The sequence below is a fragment of the Thamnophis sirtalis genome, unplaced genomic scaffold (assembly GCF_051295495.1).
Source record: "Thamnophis sirtalis isolate CommonGarterSnake01/CBP01778 unplaced genomic scaffold, rThaSir2_p1.2 scaffold_13, whole genome shotgun sequence".
Classification (NCBI taxonomy): domain Eukaryota; kingdom Metazoa; phylum Chordata; class Lepidosauria; order Squamata; family Natricidae; genus Thamnophis; species Thamnophis sirtalis.
The window spans coordinates 55,862,636-55,878,464 of record NW_028261393.1 but is presented as its reverse complement, the minus strand read 5'-3'; the positions used below and the strand labels follow the sequence as shown (position 1 = coordinate 55,878,464).

The window sequence follows — 15,829 nt, the reverse complement described above, 5'->3', positions numbered from 1 at the left end:
GATGATAGATATGTTAAAGAGAAAGATGATAGATAGATAGATAGATAGATAGATAGATGTGAAAGAGAGATGATAGATAGATAGACAGATGTGAAAGAGATGATAGATAGATAGATAGATAGATAGATAGATAGATAGAAAGATAGATAGATAGATGATGGATGAATGGATAGATAGATGAGAGAGAAGAGAGAGATGGTTGGTAGGTAGGTAGATGATAGATAGATATGTTAAAGAGAAAGATGATAGATGTGAAAGGGAGATGATATAGAGATAGATAGATAGATAGATAGATAGATAGATAGATAGATAGATAGATAGATAGATAGATAGATAGATAGATAAAAGGTATATACTCCCACTCCTCTCCCCTATCTTCTGGATTTTCTGTTTTTATTTCTGTTTTTTTAGGTTTGTTTAGAAATTGCAGCACTTGGGTACCGTTTAATTCCTGCCTGATTAAAGCAGAATTCCTCTTTGCTTATCAATTAATGCGGAGGGGGAAGAGTTGCTGAATAATTCCTTTTCTTGCTGCAGCCCTGATTCCCTGGAAGCTCGGTCGTAGTTTGCAAGTGTCTTTAACCCTGTGAGAGGCATTGTCTCACTTCAGCCACGGGGCATAATCACCCGAGTGCCGTATTTTTTTTTGTTCAGAAAATATCTAAGCCGTCATTTGAAGCTTCGCTTTGGCTGTGGCCAGGACGTGTGATTCGCCAAATGTCGATGTCTTTTGATATCTACCAAAAGAATAAGTCTGTCAGTACTTTCTGAGACTGGGATGATTTGGGTTGGGCAATACTTGGCACCTTAAGAAGGGAAAGATGCTTCAGAACAGGTGGAGTTACAAAGATCACACCTATTCTAGTTCTTTTTTTAAAAAAAAAATATATGGCTTCTAGCAATCCCAGGGCAGCGTGGAAGAGTGATGAGCACTTCCAGGAAAGGTGTGGCTTTGAGGGAGTGGCAGGCAGGTATCCATACCTTGAAGCTTCGTTTCGCTTTCAAATCCAGTGGTGCAAAGCCCTGTAGCTTTCCACCTAACCACAGGTAACCCTCGACTTAAGAACAGTTCGGTTAGTGACTGTTCACTGAAAAAAGGGACTTACGACCTGTCCTGTCACACTTAAAATGTTCCCAGCCTCCCCGCGATCATGGGATAAAAATTATTGGCATCTGGTTCCTACTTACGACCGTCGCTGTGTCCCAGGGTCACATGATCAACCCTCTGTTGAGCAAAATCGATTCGAGTCAGATTCGCTTAACCACGGTGTTACTAACTTATCAACTGCAGTGATTCACTTAACAACCGTGGCAAAAAAAGGTCGTAGAATGGGGCAGAACTCTTAAATGACTCACTTAGCCACCAAAATTTGGGGCCCAAAATTGTGGTTGTAAGTCGAAGGACTACCTGTACAGGAGGGGGGGGCTCATCCTTTTTTTATTTTTATTTCTCATACATACGTTCACAAATATACAATCTCATAACTATTATTAAGATGTGTTATCCAAGAGCCAAGGTGGCGCAGTGGTTAAATGCAGCACTGCAGGCTACTGCTAGATCAGCAGTTCAGCGGTTCAAATCTCACCGGCTCAGGGTTGACTCAGCCTTCCATCCTTCCGAGGTGGGTAAAATGAGGACCCAGATTGTTGTTGGGGGCGATATGCTGACTCTGTAAACCGCTTAGAGAGGCCTGAAAGCCCTATGAAGCGGTATATAAGTCTACCGCTATTGCTATCTTTTGACATTTATAACAATTTATTCCTCCTAAAATTAAAAATATAATCGAGATTGCTTTCCTGCCATCCCATAGAGCCATATTGATTTGCAATCACCCTGCTTCTTCTTCCCTCCCCTTTTCTCCTTCCCTCCCTTCCTCTCTCCTTTCTTCTTTCCTCCTCTCCTTTCCCTTCTCTTCTTCCCCTTTCTCTCTCACCCACTCCTCCCCACTGTAACACCTAGCTGGCCCTTTGGGAAAAGATGCTAAGGTGTTGGGGGGGGGGCAGACTTTTTCCTTAAGGCTACCCTTCTGCCTTCTGAGCAGCTGATGAATTTTGCTGTAATACTTGTTCATTGTGCAGTGGAAAGGCTTTGGCCTTGGCCTTCTTACCCCTAATTGAATTAAGGTGTCAGGGTTTATTCCCATCTCCCAAACGGGGAGATCAGTCTTGAGAGCAGATGGTTGTGCCTCCATTGTGGTTTTATTCCTGCCTTCAGATTTAAATCGAGTCCAGCCCCTTCCTATTCCAAGCCTGGGAAGACTCGGCGACGGAAAATTTGAAAAAGGGACCTTTTTCTTTTTGCAATCTCCTGTGAGAAATTTGGGGGTGGGGGTGATATTATTTCCATGAAACCTTCCTGCCAAACTGTGTGCGATGAAAATATTTGGGCTTGGTTATCCTGGGGTCTTTTGTCACTTCATGAATTCTCACCAAGTGAGTTGGTGAAATAATGTTGATTCTTATCCCAGTTTACTGCCTGTTCCTGCAGGATGGGAATTGAAGGGGATGCCGTGTTTATTCCGTCGCTCAAATTTCTTAGCTTTGCAAGCAAAGGGCAAAAGATTCTAGAAGGTGGCTTAGACGCCTAAGGGGAGCTGATTCCAGTTGTACGCTGCAGCTAACCGAGAACGATTATTTGATCTTTCCTGAATATAAACAGCCCCTGTTTAATTGTGAATAAGCTTCCAATTGGATCCTCTTGTCAGACAGAAGACTCATCCATGTCTCATGGGCCTATAATTTTGTCTCCGTGTAGATAATTCCTATTTCATTTCATTCCTATTTCTTTATAGTGCCTTGGTAAGGCCACACGTGGAACACAGCATCCAGTTTTGGTCGCCACGATGTCAAAAAGATGTGGAGACTCTGGAAAACTTACTTGGACTTAATCTTCGTAAATGTCAACGTCCACAAGGCAGTGACCGTTGCATTGTGAAGGCCAAAGGCAGAACGTCACGGATTACAGAGTTGTTTATCCGTGTGTTGTCCTGCCATTGGGTTCTCAGCTTGTTTCACGGTTCCGTCGCCACGGGAACCAACACTCCCCATTTATCCGGGCTTGTGACCGGCTATGGTTTCCCATAGGCTGGGTTAGACTCTGGAAAGAGTGCAAAGAAGAGCAACAAAGAGGATTAGGGGACTGGAGGCTAAAACATACGAAGAACGGTTGCAGGAACTGGGCATGGCTAGTCTAGTGAAGAGAAGGATTAGGGGAGACATGATAGCAGTCTTCCAATATCTCAGGGGTTTCCACAAAGAAGAGGGAGCCAAGCTATTCTCCAAGGCACCTCAGGGTAGAACAAGAAGCAAAGGGTGGAAACTAATCAAGGAGAGAAGCAACTTAGAACTGAGGAGAAACTTCCTGACAAGTTAGAATAATTAACCAGTGGAACAACTTGCCTCCAGAAGTTTAAATGCTCCAACACTGGATGTTTTTAAGAAGAGACTGAGCAACCATTTGTCTGAAATGGTGTATGGTGTTTCTTGCTTAAGCAGGGGTTGGACTAGAAGACCTCCAAGGTCCCTTTCAACTCTTCTGTTCTATTCTATTCATCATTCTTAAGGAAGCAGCACAAAAAACGAAACCACAATCACGGTTTGAGCTGTAACCTTATATTGCCTGAGCAGAGTATGGAGGAAACCACTGGAGGAAACTAGCTTATCAAAAAAACAAGAGGATCAGAGGTTAAAATGCATCCTACATAATAGAAGCATTATCGAGTCTCCCTTGGGAGCGATGGGAGTTGCGGCTGCAGAGCGGACTGGTGTCGGTTGTGATACGCAGTGCTGGGCTCTATTGTCACAGGGTTTTTTGAGTTGGGTTGGAGCCAGGCACATTCAGCAGTGGTGAACAAACATCACTTCAGAAAAAAGGTTTCGGTGGGTTTTCCTACACGGGGGGGGGGGGAGAGGAAAGCAACCCACTTCCGCATCCTGAGCCCAGGGAAGTAAAATAAAGTGAGAGGATGAGGAAAAAGAAGGCGGGAGCCCGAAAACAGGAAGCGAATATTGCATCTCAGGGACACAACTAAGAAATAAAAATCCCCGTGGCTTTGTCCTTGGTGTAACTTCAGCATCTGGGCACATTTAGCAGGGAGAGATTGATTGGTACCCTTAGCACCCCCTCCCCTTAATTCAATTTTAATGGATTTTTATGCCGCCCAATCCCGAAGGACTCTGGGCGGCTTACATAAAAACACTTTAAAAAATATTAAAAGAATTTAAAATACAAGACAAAACGAATTTTTAAAAAAGACACAACGTGCATTTGATCTTAATGGGGCTGAAGCTCAATCAGAGATCAGCAGCCCCAGGCCTGCCAAAACAGCCAGGTCTTAACAGACTTTCGGAAGGCCGAGAGAATAGGGAGGGTCCGGATCTCAGGGGGTAGATCGTTCCAGAGGGCCGGGGCAGCTACAGAGAAGGCCCTCCCCCGAGGAGCCGCCAGACGACATTGTGTAGTCGACGTCACCCGGAGAAGGCCCACCCTGTGAGATCTTATCGGACGCTGGGAGGTATGTGGCAGGAGGCGGTCACGGAGATACCCAGGTCCTAGGCCATGTAGGGCTTTAAAGGTGATAACCAGCACCTTGAAGCGTGTTCGGAGACCAATAGGGAGCCAGTGCAGCTCACGGAGGATAGGTGTAACATGGGTGTATCTAGGTACACCCAGCATCGCTCGCGCGGCTGCATTCTGGACCCATTGTAGTCTCCGAACACTTTTCAAGGGCAGCCCCATGTAGAGCGCGTTAACAGTAGTCGAGCCTTGAGGTGACGAGGGCGTGAGTGACCATTTGGAGTGCCTCCCGGTCCAGGTAGAGCCGCAACTGGTGCACCAGGCGAACCTGGGCAAAAAACCCCCTGATCACAGCCGACAAATGGTGTTCACAATATTGTGGCTGTAGGTTGGACTGAGAATGGCCAGCCCCAAATCACCCAATGAGGTTCCAGCAAATCTTTGCAGTTCATGTTACGAATTAAAACGTAAAAGGTTGCTGTGTGATTTCTCTCTTAAGTTCAGAGGGCTGAGAATTGGCATTTCAGTACTGGCCGCTTTGTAAAAAAAATTTGCAATCAAAACACATGAAATGACCATGAGTGGCTACCAGGCACTTCGCAAGACTCTCTTTATCGGATACGCATCGTGAGCCTTTTGTTTAAAAACGTGACACAAATAGACGTCTTGTGTTTGATATTGTGACCGAAATAATGAGGACTCTTTGCAGACTTGGAAGGAAGTTTTGCGAGCAAGGTTTATTTTATTTCCGTCTCTTGAAACAAGCCATATTGTCTTAGTGGGTACCTTTGTATTCTCTCCTGCCCTCCACAAAGGAACTTGGTATGAAAATACAAGCTGTTTTACTTCCCCTCTCTTTTGTTTTAACAGAGGTTTAATGAATTTCCTCCTCTGGACAAAGCCAGATCTGGAAAGGGGATTCACTTAAAACAATGCCGTCCAGCCTTGGGAACTTAAGACCTGTGGATTTCAACTCCCAGAATTCCCCAGCCAGCTATAGCTGGCTGGGGAATTCTGGGAGTTGAAATCCACACGTGGTGGAAGTTTTCCATGGTTGGACACCCCTGATTTAAAGCTCTCAAGTCCCTTGGCAAATGTGAACATCCAGGAAAAACGGCAACCCATCTGCGATTATCTGCTCCGTGTTGCGTCCTGGATCCTCAAAATGTCAAACAGGGATTTTCCCACCACTCTTGCTTGCAAATTTCCCTTGTCCATTAATGCCACCACTTTTAATGGATTGAAACTTGTAATTTAATCTTCCCCGTGTGGTACAGCTGTTTTATGTTTCGACTATATACTGGGAGTGGAAGTTGGAACACTTGATTTGAAATGGGAATCTTAAAAACAAATGGAGCGTGAACTCAGTTCATTGCTCTTCCTAATTTCATACAGCGGGGCCTTTTCTTTCTTTTTTTGAGTGTGGTCCACTTAACACAAGGTTTTTAATCCTGAATGCTTGGGTACATAATACAACACAAATGTGGGATTTGTGGCCAACTCCCCAAAAGAGAATTGTATGCTTTTCTTCCTGGTGACTTAGGAATGAAAAAGGATATATATGTTCGTGAATATATATATTGTGATACATTCGGTGTTTCCAGAACTGCTGTTTGAATGAAGCCAAGGTGTTATGAGATTTGTCTTAAGCGTTTGATCAAGATTGATTCGGAAGGCTAGCCACGGTTCAGAGACGGTGGAATTACTGGCCACAAACTCTGGATTTGGAGAGAGAGTTTCCTGTACAGAAATTTAAGATTTGGGTAGTGTAATCCAAACAACGGTTGTGTGTATGATGGGTTTGTTTCAGCCAGTCGTATTTTTCTTAACAGTTGCTGCGGCCCAAGCATTAGCCGAAGAAAGAAGGAACCAAGGAGGGGTTAGCACTGTTTCACTCCAGGCCCCAATTATCACAAAAGCAAAACCAGGTAAAAAAAAAAAATCAGTCTTTTTCGTATGACTATTCTATATTTTGCCTTTTGGTACTGTCCATGGGGTTTGGCTGTGAAGGCTGAGCACCAAAGAATGGAGGCCTTTGAACTCTGGTGCTGGAGGAGACTCCTGCGAGTCCCTTGGACTGCAAGGCCATCCTACTGGTCAGTCCTAGAGGAGATCCACCCTGACTGCTCTTTAGAAGGCCGGTTCCTGAAGAGGAAACTCAAAGATTTTGGCCACCTAATGAGAAGGAAGGACTCCCTGGAGAAGAGCCTCATGCTGGGAACGATGGAGGGCAAAAGAAGAAGAAGGGGACGGCAGAGAAGGAAGTGGATGGATGGAGTCACCGAAGCAGCCTGCATGAGCTTAAATGGACTCCAGAGGAGGGTAGAGGACAGGAAGGCCTGGAGGAATGTTGTCCGTGGGGTTGCGATGGGCCGGACACCACGTCGCAACTAACAACAACATTCTATATTTTGATCTTGGGGGCTGTTTTTTGCATGCAGCTTGTATTTGCTCAAAATGTGCCGTTCTTATCTTTTTTAAAAAATAAGAAATTAGATGAATGAAAGTCTGCAGTGCCAGGCCAGCAAAAGCATCCCCTTGTCACCTGGGAAATAGTGATACTGGTGTGTGCCTCCTTTTAAGGACTCTAATAAAACCCCTTTGATTAATTTCCTGTGGATTCTGCTCAGTCACATCCAGCAAAGTCTTTCAAGGGAGGATTTACAGTCACAGACCTTATCAGGCTTGGAGAGCTGCCAGGCCGATATCTGCAAAACCTGGCAAGGAATCTTGGAGAGCCACAAACGAATAAAGTGAACTAATAGTCTCCTGCAAACTTCACTCCCCTTGTCCCGACAAAAACCCCTTTGATTAATTTCCTGTGGATTCTGCTCAGTCACATCCAGCAAAGTCTTTCAAGGGAGGATTTACAGTCACAGACCTTATCTGGCTGGGAGAGCTGCCAGGCTGATATCTGCAAAACTTGGCAAGGAGTCTCGGAGAGTCACGAACCAATGAAGCGAACTAATTGTCTCCTGCAAACTCCACTCCCCTTTCGCTCCTCTTTTATTTCCTTGGTGGGGGGGGCATTCATCATTCACCTGTGGCTTTACTCCCAAGTTGACCCCTATTCTTTAGCTGCTCCCTTTGTTTGCCCACTCTGCGCATGCGCGCACTGGGAACAGGCTGCAGCTGTTCTTCTGCCCCACTGATGTCTGACTCCGAAGGCAGCTGAGAACTGGCATACGTCCCTGGCCCCCTCTCTGCTCCGACACGGAGCCCTCATCAGAGCCTTCCCCAGACTCCAGGACTGGCCCAGCTTCATCCCCAACCTCCTCCCTGTCCGGCTCTGCTGGCAGGCCACAACAGTGTGTGTTTTGTAGGAAAGGTTCCCTTGTTCCTCCAAATCCAATGTGCTAAACGTTTGATTTTTTCTTTTTTTTCCCTTTCACAGTGCTGGATGGTTCTCTCTTGAAGTCAGAAGAACGGCAAAGACTGGCTCGGGAACGTCGAGAAGAGCGGGAGAAACAGCATGGTATGATACGGCGGGGACCTTAGGGCTGGCCATTACCGGGGAAGGAGGGTTCGCTACATTACAGAGATCCCTCCTTCCGGCCCTAGGAGTCCCACTCCAAGACCAGATGGCGCGAGCAGTCAGGACCCTGGTCTCAGGCTGTTGTCGCTAAATGCCAGGTCTGTTGTTCACAAAGCTCCCCTCGTCCGGGACTTAATTGTTGACGAGAGGGCAGACCTGGCATGTATTACTGAAACCTGGCTGGGCACAGAAGGAGGAGTCCCCCTTGTAGAGATGTGCCCAGAGGGATTTCAGGTGCTTCATCAGCCGAGAGCCCAGGGAAGGGGCGGCGGTGTGGCTATTGTAATCCGGGAGTCTCTGTTACCTCGTAGGGTCCCTGCTCCGGAGCTTGTCGGGTGTGAGTCTCTGCTGATAAAGTTGGACCTCAAGGGTCAAGTGGGTTTGCTGCTAACGTACCTGCCTCCCAACTGTGTTGCAGCATCCCTCCCCTCGCTCCTCGAGTCAGTAGCCGAGCTGGCAGTTGAGTTCCCCAGGCTTATAGTTCTGGGGGATTTCAACTTGCCATCGCTCGGTGAACGCTCTGATGGGGCGCAGGAGTTCATGGCTTCCATGACAGCCATGGGCTTGACCCAAGTAATTCGGGGCCCAACCCACGCAGCGGGTCACATGCTCGACCTCGTATTTCTCTCGGAGCAGTGGATGTGTGATCTTGGTCTGAGGGGTAATGAGATCATACCCCTGTCGTGGTCAGACCATTGCCTACTGAGGCTTGACTTCCGGAGGCCAAACCCCCACCGTAGGGAGGAGGAACCGACCAGGTGGTTCCGCCCCAGGCGACTTATGGACCCTTTGAGGTTCCAGACGGAGCTTGGGGTTATTCCTGATACTCTCGCCCACAGTTCGGCGGAGACTCTGGCTGCCGCCTGGTACTCGGCGGCGTCGGAGTCTCTCGACCGGATTGCGCCACTACGGCCCCTCCGGGTCAGTGGATCCCGGAGAGCTCCCTGGTTTACCGAGGAACTCCGGGAGAAGAAACGCCGGAGGAGATGCCTAGAGCACCAGTGGAGGTCCGATAGGTCCGAGGCGAACCGAGCACTTTTAACTACCTGCACCAAGGACTATGTCCGAGCACTAAGAACTGCAAAAAGATCATATATTTCTGCCTTGGTTGCGTCCGCCGAGTCACGCCCAGCCGCCCTGTTTAGGATAACCCGCTCCCTCCTCAATAGGAGGGATGCGGGAGACCCCTTGCAGGGTAGGGCTGAGGATTATGCTCAATTCTTGGCGGACAAAGTAGCTCGGTTTCGATCGGACTTGGACTCCACCGCAGTAGATCCAGCTGAGACACAGGAGGATCACTCGCCACATCAGCTCTGGGTTGAGTTCCAGGAAGTTGCCTCTGGGGATGTGGACAAGGCCATTCGAGCTGTAAGTGCCTCCACTTGTATTCTGGACCTGTGTCCCTCCTGGCTGGTGGCTAACAGCAGGGAGGTGACACATGGCTGGATCCAGGCGGTTGTCACCGCCTCCCTTCGGGAGGGGCACTTCCCCGCCGTACTTAAAACGGCGGTGGTGAGACCCCTCCTGAAGAAACCATCGTTAGATCCAGCCATCTTAAACAACTTCCGTCCTGTCTCCAACCTTCCCTTTATCGGGAAGGTTGTTGAGAAGGTGGTGGCCTTTCAGCTTCAACGGGCCTTGGAGGAAGCTAGCTATCTTGACCCCTTCCAGTCCGGCTTCAGACCTGGTTACAGCACAGAAACCGCTTTGGTCGCATTGACCGATGATCTCTGGAGGGCCAGAGATGGAGGCTATGCGTCCATCCTGGTTCTCCTTGACCTCTCAGCGGCTTTCGATACCATCGACCATGGTATCCTTCTGTGACGACTGCGGGAGGTGGGAGTGGGAGGCACTGTTTTGCGGTGGTTCTCCTCCTACCTCTCGGACAGGTCGCAGTCGGTGTTGGTCGGGGGGCAGAGATCGTCCCTGAGGCCCCTAACATGTGGGGTGCCTCAGGGTTCGGTCCTATCCCCCCTACTATTTAACATATACATGAAACTGCTGGGCGAGATCATTCGGAGGCACGGGATAAAATACCACCAATATGCGGACGATACGCAATTGTATCTGTCCGCCCCGTGCCAACTCAATGAAGCGGTGGACGTGATGAACCAGGGTCTGGAGGCCGTTAAGAACTGGATGAGCGCTAACAAACTGGTACTCAACCCGGACAAGACCGAGTGGCTGTTGTGCTTCCCCCCCAATAATTTGGCTAATACACCAACGCTTAGGCTGGGGGGTCAAATTTTATACCCCTCAGATAGGGTCCGCAACTTAGGAGTCCTCCTGGATCCACAGCTGACTTTTGATCACCAGCTGTCAGCTGTGACCAGGGGGGCATTTGCCCAGGTTCGCCTGGTCCGCCAGTTGCGGCCCTACCTAGACCGGGGGGCTCTCACAACAGTCACTCGAGCCCTTGTGATCTCTAGACTGGAATACTGCAATGGGCTCTACATGGGGTTGCCCTTGAAGTGCATCCGGCGACTACAGCTAGTCCAGAATGCAGCCGCGCGAGTGATAGTGGGCGCACCGCGGTTCGCCCACGTTACACCTGTCCTCCGCGAGCTGCACTGGCTACCTGTTGGTCTCCGGGTGCGCTTCAGGATACTGATGACCACCTTTAAAGCACTCCATGGTAGTGGATCTGGGTACTTGAGAGACCGCCTTCTGCCGATTACCTCCCTAAACCGACCAATTAGATCGCACAGACTGGGCCTCCTCCGAATTCCATCTGCCAGTCAATGCCGACTGGCGACCACACGGAGGAGAGCCTTTTCTGTTGCTGCTCCGACCCTGTGGAACGAGCTCCCCATGGAGATCCGTACCCTCACCACTATCCAGACCTTCCGCGCAGCCCTCAAGATCTGGCTCTCCCAGCAGGCCTGGGGATAGGCTTCCAAATTACCCGCCCGAGTGTTTGATTGCAGCATGAAAGTTGGGTTTTACTATTTTTTCTTTGTTCACATATTGTTTTGTTTCTGACCTTGCACCCCCCTCCCCTGTGGTTGTAAGCCGCCCTGAGTCCCCTTAGGGAAAAGGGCGGCATATAAATCCCAATAAACCTATAAACCTAAACCTATGAATGGAGCCAGGCGAGCTTCTTCTGCACGCGAAGCTTTTTAATACATGGCCACGTGATTGAAATTCAGACGCTTGGCAATTTGACTCGCGGTTCACTTAACAGTGTTCTGGGCTGCCAGAGGTCCGAACGTCTCATCCAAGGGTTTAATCCCCCTCCCCTGAAGGAGGATCGGTTTGTGAGATCCAGATCCAGACACTTTGGGTCCCTGCTGCTTCAGTCCTGCACCGTTCCTCCCAGAACAACTGATTCCCTTCCTATCGCTCTGCAGAGAGAGGCACTTAGCAGGACTTGAGGTTTTGGCTTGTAGCGAAAATGCATCCTTGGCGTAAAATGAGGCGCTTGCTGCTTCCTCTTTTCTCTGTTTTTCCTTGACCTCAAGCAGATAAGGTGGATTCTGGCAAGGCTTGGCTCCAGATGGAGGTGGTTGAACATAACAAAATCTGATCAGTGTGATATTGTCTGTCTGTCTGTGTCTCTCTCACTGTCTCTCTCTCTCTGTCTTTATCTCTGTCTGTCTTTATCTCTGTCTCTCTGTGTCTCTTTGTCTGTCTTTCTCTCTCTCTGTCTTTCTCTCTGTGTCTCTGTCTTTCTCTCTTTCTCTGTCTGTCTTTCTCTGTCTGTCTTTCTCTCTCTCTTTCTCTGTCTGTCTTTCTCTCTCTCTTTCTCTCTGTCTCTTTGTCTTTCTGTCTCTCTGTCTGTCTTTCTCTCTGTCTTTCTCTCTCTGTCTCTTTCTCTCTCTTTCTCTCTGTCTCTCTTTGTCTTTCTGTCTCTCTGTCTGTCTCTCTCTATCTTTCTCTCTCTGTCTCTTTGTCTGTCTCTCTGTCTCTCTCACTGTCTCTGTCTGTCTGTGTCTCTGTCTCTGTCTCTTTCTCTCTCTGTCTGTCTTTCTCTCTGTCTCTTTCTGTCTGTCTGTGTCTCTCTCGCTGTCTGTCTGTCTCTTTCTCTCACTGTCTCTCTGTCTGTCTGTCTCTCTGTCTGTCTGTCTCTCTGTCTCTTTCTCTCTGTGTCTGTCTTTCTGTCTCTCCGTCTGTATCTTTCTCTCTGTCTCTGTCTCTCTCTGTCTCTTTGTCTGTGTCTCTCACACTGTCTCTCTCTCTGTCTCTTTCTCTGTCTGTCTGTGTCTCTCTCACACTGTCTCTCTCTCTTTCTCTCTCTGTCTTTCTCTCTGTCTCTCTCTGTCTCTTTCTCTCTTTGTCTGTATTCTATAAAGCTCAGATTTTTTTTGCAATTGGGAGCATAACGCATCCCACCCCCTTTTTCTGGTTTCCCTGGTGTTTCACGTGTCTGTTCTCTTTGGTGACTTGCAGCTGCCAAAGAAACCCAGATCCTGGAGAAGGAGAAGAAAGCGAAGCTGCAGTACGAAAAGCAAATAGAAGAGAAGCAGAAACGGCTGAAGGAGCAGAAGCTGAAAGAGCAGCAGAGAAGGGCAGCGGTGGAGCAGAAGCGGAAACAGAAGATCGAAGAGGAAAAAGTAGTGTACAACTTCATGTCGGTGTTTCTCAGGGAGGGTCAGCGCTGGCCTTGAGCTCGTAGCTGGGACCAGGAATAAGTCCGTAGCCTCCCTGGTCCCTTCTGCATCTGTATCGGTTTCCCTGACAGATAGTCTTCAACTTACAAGAGTTCATTCAGTGACCACTCAAAGTTAGCAACGGTCCTGGGGAAAAAGTGACTTGCGACCATTTTTTTCACCCTTAACGACCGTTGTAGCATCCCTGGGGGTCACGTGATTTATATTCAGATTGCTTTGACGACTGACTCACATTTATGACGGTCGCCACGTCCCCAGAGTCACCGCGATCCCCTCCTGATGAGCGAAGTCAAGGGGGAAGCCAGATTCACTTAATGACAGTGCTGGCTAATTTAACAGCCGCGGTGATCCGCTTGACAAATATGGCAAGGAAATGGGGCAAAGCTCACTGAACACATTTCTCACTTAACATGAATTTGGGGCTCACTTGTGGCCATAAGTTGAGGACTACCTGCATTCTGTGGTACGCAATGTTTGTCAGCTTGCGAGGAAGCGCTTCCCCTGGTTTTAGTTGAGCCGTTCCGACTTCTGCGGCATTTCTGTGGCTGGTTTTTAACGGATCCCTTTAATCCTTCAACATGAGTGGTGCGGTGGCCTAGAGGTGGCGTTCTCGCCTCACGATCAAGAGGCTGTGAGTTCGGTCCTAGGTAGAGGCTGATATTTCTCTCTCTGGACACGATGAGAATATATCATCTGCTGAACAAAACTCCGCTCTGGCGACAGGGTAGGGCATCCGGCCAGTAAACACTCGGTTCCATTCAGTTGCCCCGACTCCACCCCGCAAGGGATTATGGGGTCGTTAAAAGGAGATGAATCATTCAACAAGAGTGTTTAGTGAGAGATAATATTAGGCAGTCTGTGGTTCTTGGTCATATTAGGTGATTAAAGGTTTCCACTGACATGACGACAAAAATGCAGTGGTGTGAGCAATTACCGAAGTTTTTGGAGTATAAGATGCACCAAGGTTTTGAAGAGGCAAATTTTTTAAAAAAAGTTTTTGCACTCTGCAGACCTCCCCAAAATAGCCCGTTTTTCGCAAAAACGCCCCGTGTGTGTGTTTGTTTTTTTAAGGGCATGAATAGCCTTTAGGAGGCTTGTAGATTGCTCAAGGGGGGGGGGGGGGAACAAGCAAAAAACACCCCGTTTTTCGCTGATTTCTACCCTCCCCAGCCCCCAAGAGCACTCTGGAAGCCCCCTAAAGGCTCTGAACGGCCATCTTGTTGAAGTGTGCAGGGTTTCGTGAGGCCAAAAATGCTGTATTCAGTGTATAAGACGCACCTACATATATTCAGCCTCTTTTCTGAGGGAAAAAGGTGCGTCTTATACTCCAAAAATTACAGCATTTGCCTGGCCTAAGAAAGATTTGCAAGCAGATTTGAAAGAGGGAGTCCTCTGCCAGCCGTTGAGAAATTTCCTGTGTGTTATCATATTTGACTTGCATCAAGGCTTGCAAACCATACTTTCTTTCCTCTGCCAATCTGTGGAATTTCCTAAAAACTTGGTGGTTGAAAATTTCTCTGTGAACTGTTTTCAACTAGGGGCACAGAAGGGAGTCCTGAAAACGTGGAAATCCATCTGATTTGTGACTGAATTAGCCAAATGCTTTTTCCCAACTACATCAGATTTTTGTACCAGAATCTTGCGATTTAGGTAAAGGTAGAGGTTCCCCTTGCACATACGTCCTAGTCGTTCCTGACTCTAGGGGGCGGTGCTCATCTCCGTTTCAAAGCCCAAGAGCCAGCGCTGTCCGAAGACGTCTCCATGGTCATGTGACCGGCATGATTAAACACCGAAGGCGCACGGAACGCTGTTCCCTTCCCAACAATGGTGGCTCCTATTTTTCTACTTGCATTTTTTACCTGCTTTCGAACTGCTAGGTTGGCAGAAGCTGAGACAAGTAACGGGAGCTCACTCCGTTATGTGGCGCTAGGGATTCCAACGGCCAACCTTTTATCGTCAAGCTCAGCGTCTTGGCCACTGAGCCACCACGTCCCTATTGAGCCACCCTTGCAATTTAGCCTTCCTTTGAATAGAAACAATTCTGAATCATTTAAGAATTCTAGACAAGTTTGCATTTGGAAGTGAAATCCCCCCCCCAAAAATTCACCTTCTAGTAATAAACTTGCCAGGGTGAGGAGAATAAATTGATATATGGAAACATCGTACGGTACTAAGGTGAGAAATTATGCCAGTGTTTCTCAAGCTTGGCCGTTTTAAGATATTTGGACTTCCAACTCCCAGCATGACCAGCTGGGGAATTCTGGGAGTTGAAGTCCAAGCATCTTGGCTAAGCTTGAAAAACACTGAACTACAGAAAGCACAGAAGTGGTTTTGCTAATCTGACAAGCCCGCCTGCCCCCCAACAGCTGAACCTGTGCATCTTAGCGCAAATCTTGTTTATCGCCAAGATTACGGCTAATCGGAGTCTCTGGTCTTCAGCTGGTCTTGCTTTCTAATTAGTGACACAAAGTCCTGTAAAAGCCGGTGAATAATCAGTTCCTGGGGGAAGGGGGGGGGGGACATAACGGTCTGCTTTCCCGCAGGCAGCCATAAGTTCTCGCAAACTAATCCCCCGGACGGTTTGATCTGTAGGTGCATTACGAAGCGGTGGTCCATCGAACGTTGGCACGCAGCCAGCGGCTGGATTCGCGGCAGAAACGGTGGTCGTGGAGCGGATCGGTGACAGACACCAGCGGGAAGGCAGGTGGGTTCCCTAGGACTCCGGGATGTCTTATCTGGAATGCTCTAGGATTGTGACCTTACCATGTTTTGAGAATGCCAGGTTGGGAAATTGTGGGGTCCCCGATGCTCTCTGAGGTTGATTATTTTCTGGCGGACGTTTCCTGACCTAACTCGGTAACATCATCAACGCTAGAAGGGGGTGGGATTTGCAAACGAGCATTGATGGTGCTGGACCACGAAACGTCAGCAAAGCAAACCAAGCTCAGAGAATACCAAGGATCTTTCACCTCGAGCTCCAAATATTATCCTCTTCTCTCGGGGTGGGGAATGCGGAGACAGAGACTTCGGTCTTGGCACCCTGGCTGGAATCGAATTCAATCTTACACAGTCAACCCCTCTGGAATAACAGATGCCTTTTAAAAGCCAGGAGAATCGGCTTCCCTCTGGTCGCTAAGCATTTTAAGACAACCGAGGGGCCCCCATCTC

General features: G+C 48.3%; 1 protein-coding gene across 1 annotated transcript in view; it reads left to right on the top strand.

The window, feature by feature from the left end:
- Positions 1-15,829, top strand: part of MAP7D3 (MAP7 domain containing 3) — a 41,615-nt gene that overhangs the window by 2,196 nt on the left and 23,590 nt on the right. The window contains exons 2-5 of the mRNA XM_087728245.1: positions 6,349-6,444; positions 7,911-7,991; positions 12,441-12,604; positions 15,254-15,365. Coding sequence (XP_087584371.1) covers positions 6,349-6,444; positions 7,911-7,991; positions 12,441-12,604; positions 15,254-15,365 — 453 coding nt within the window. The remainder of the gene's footprint in view (positions 1-6,348; positions 6,445-7,910; positions 7,992-12,440; positions 12,605-15,253; positions 15,366-15,829) is intronic.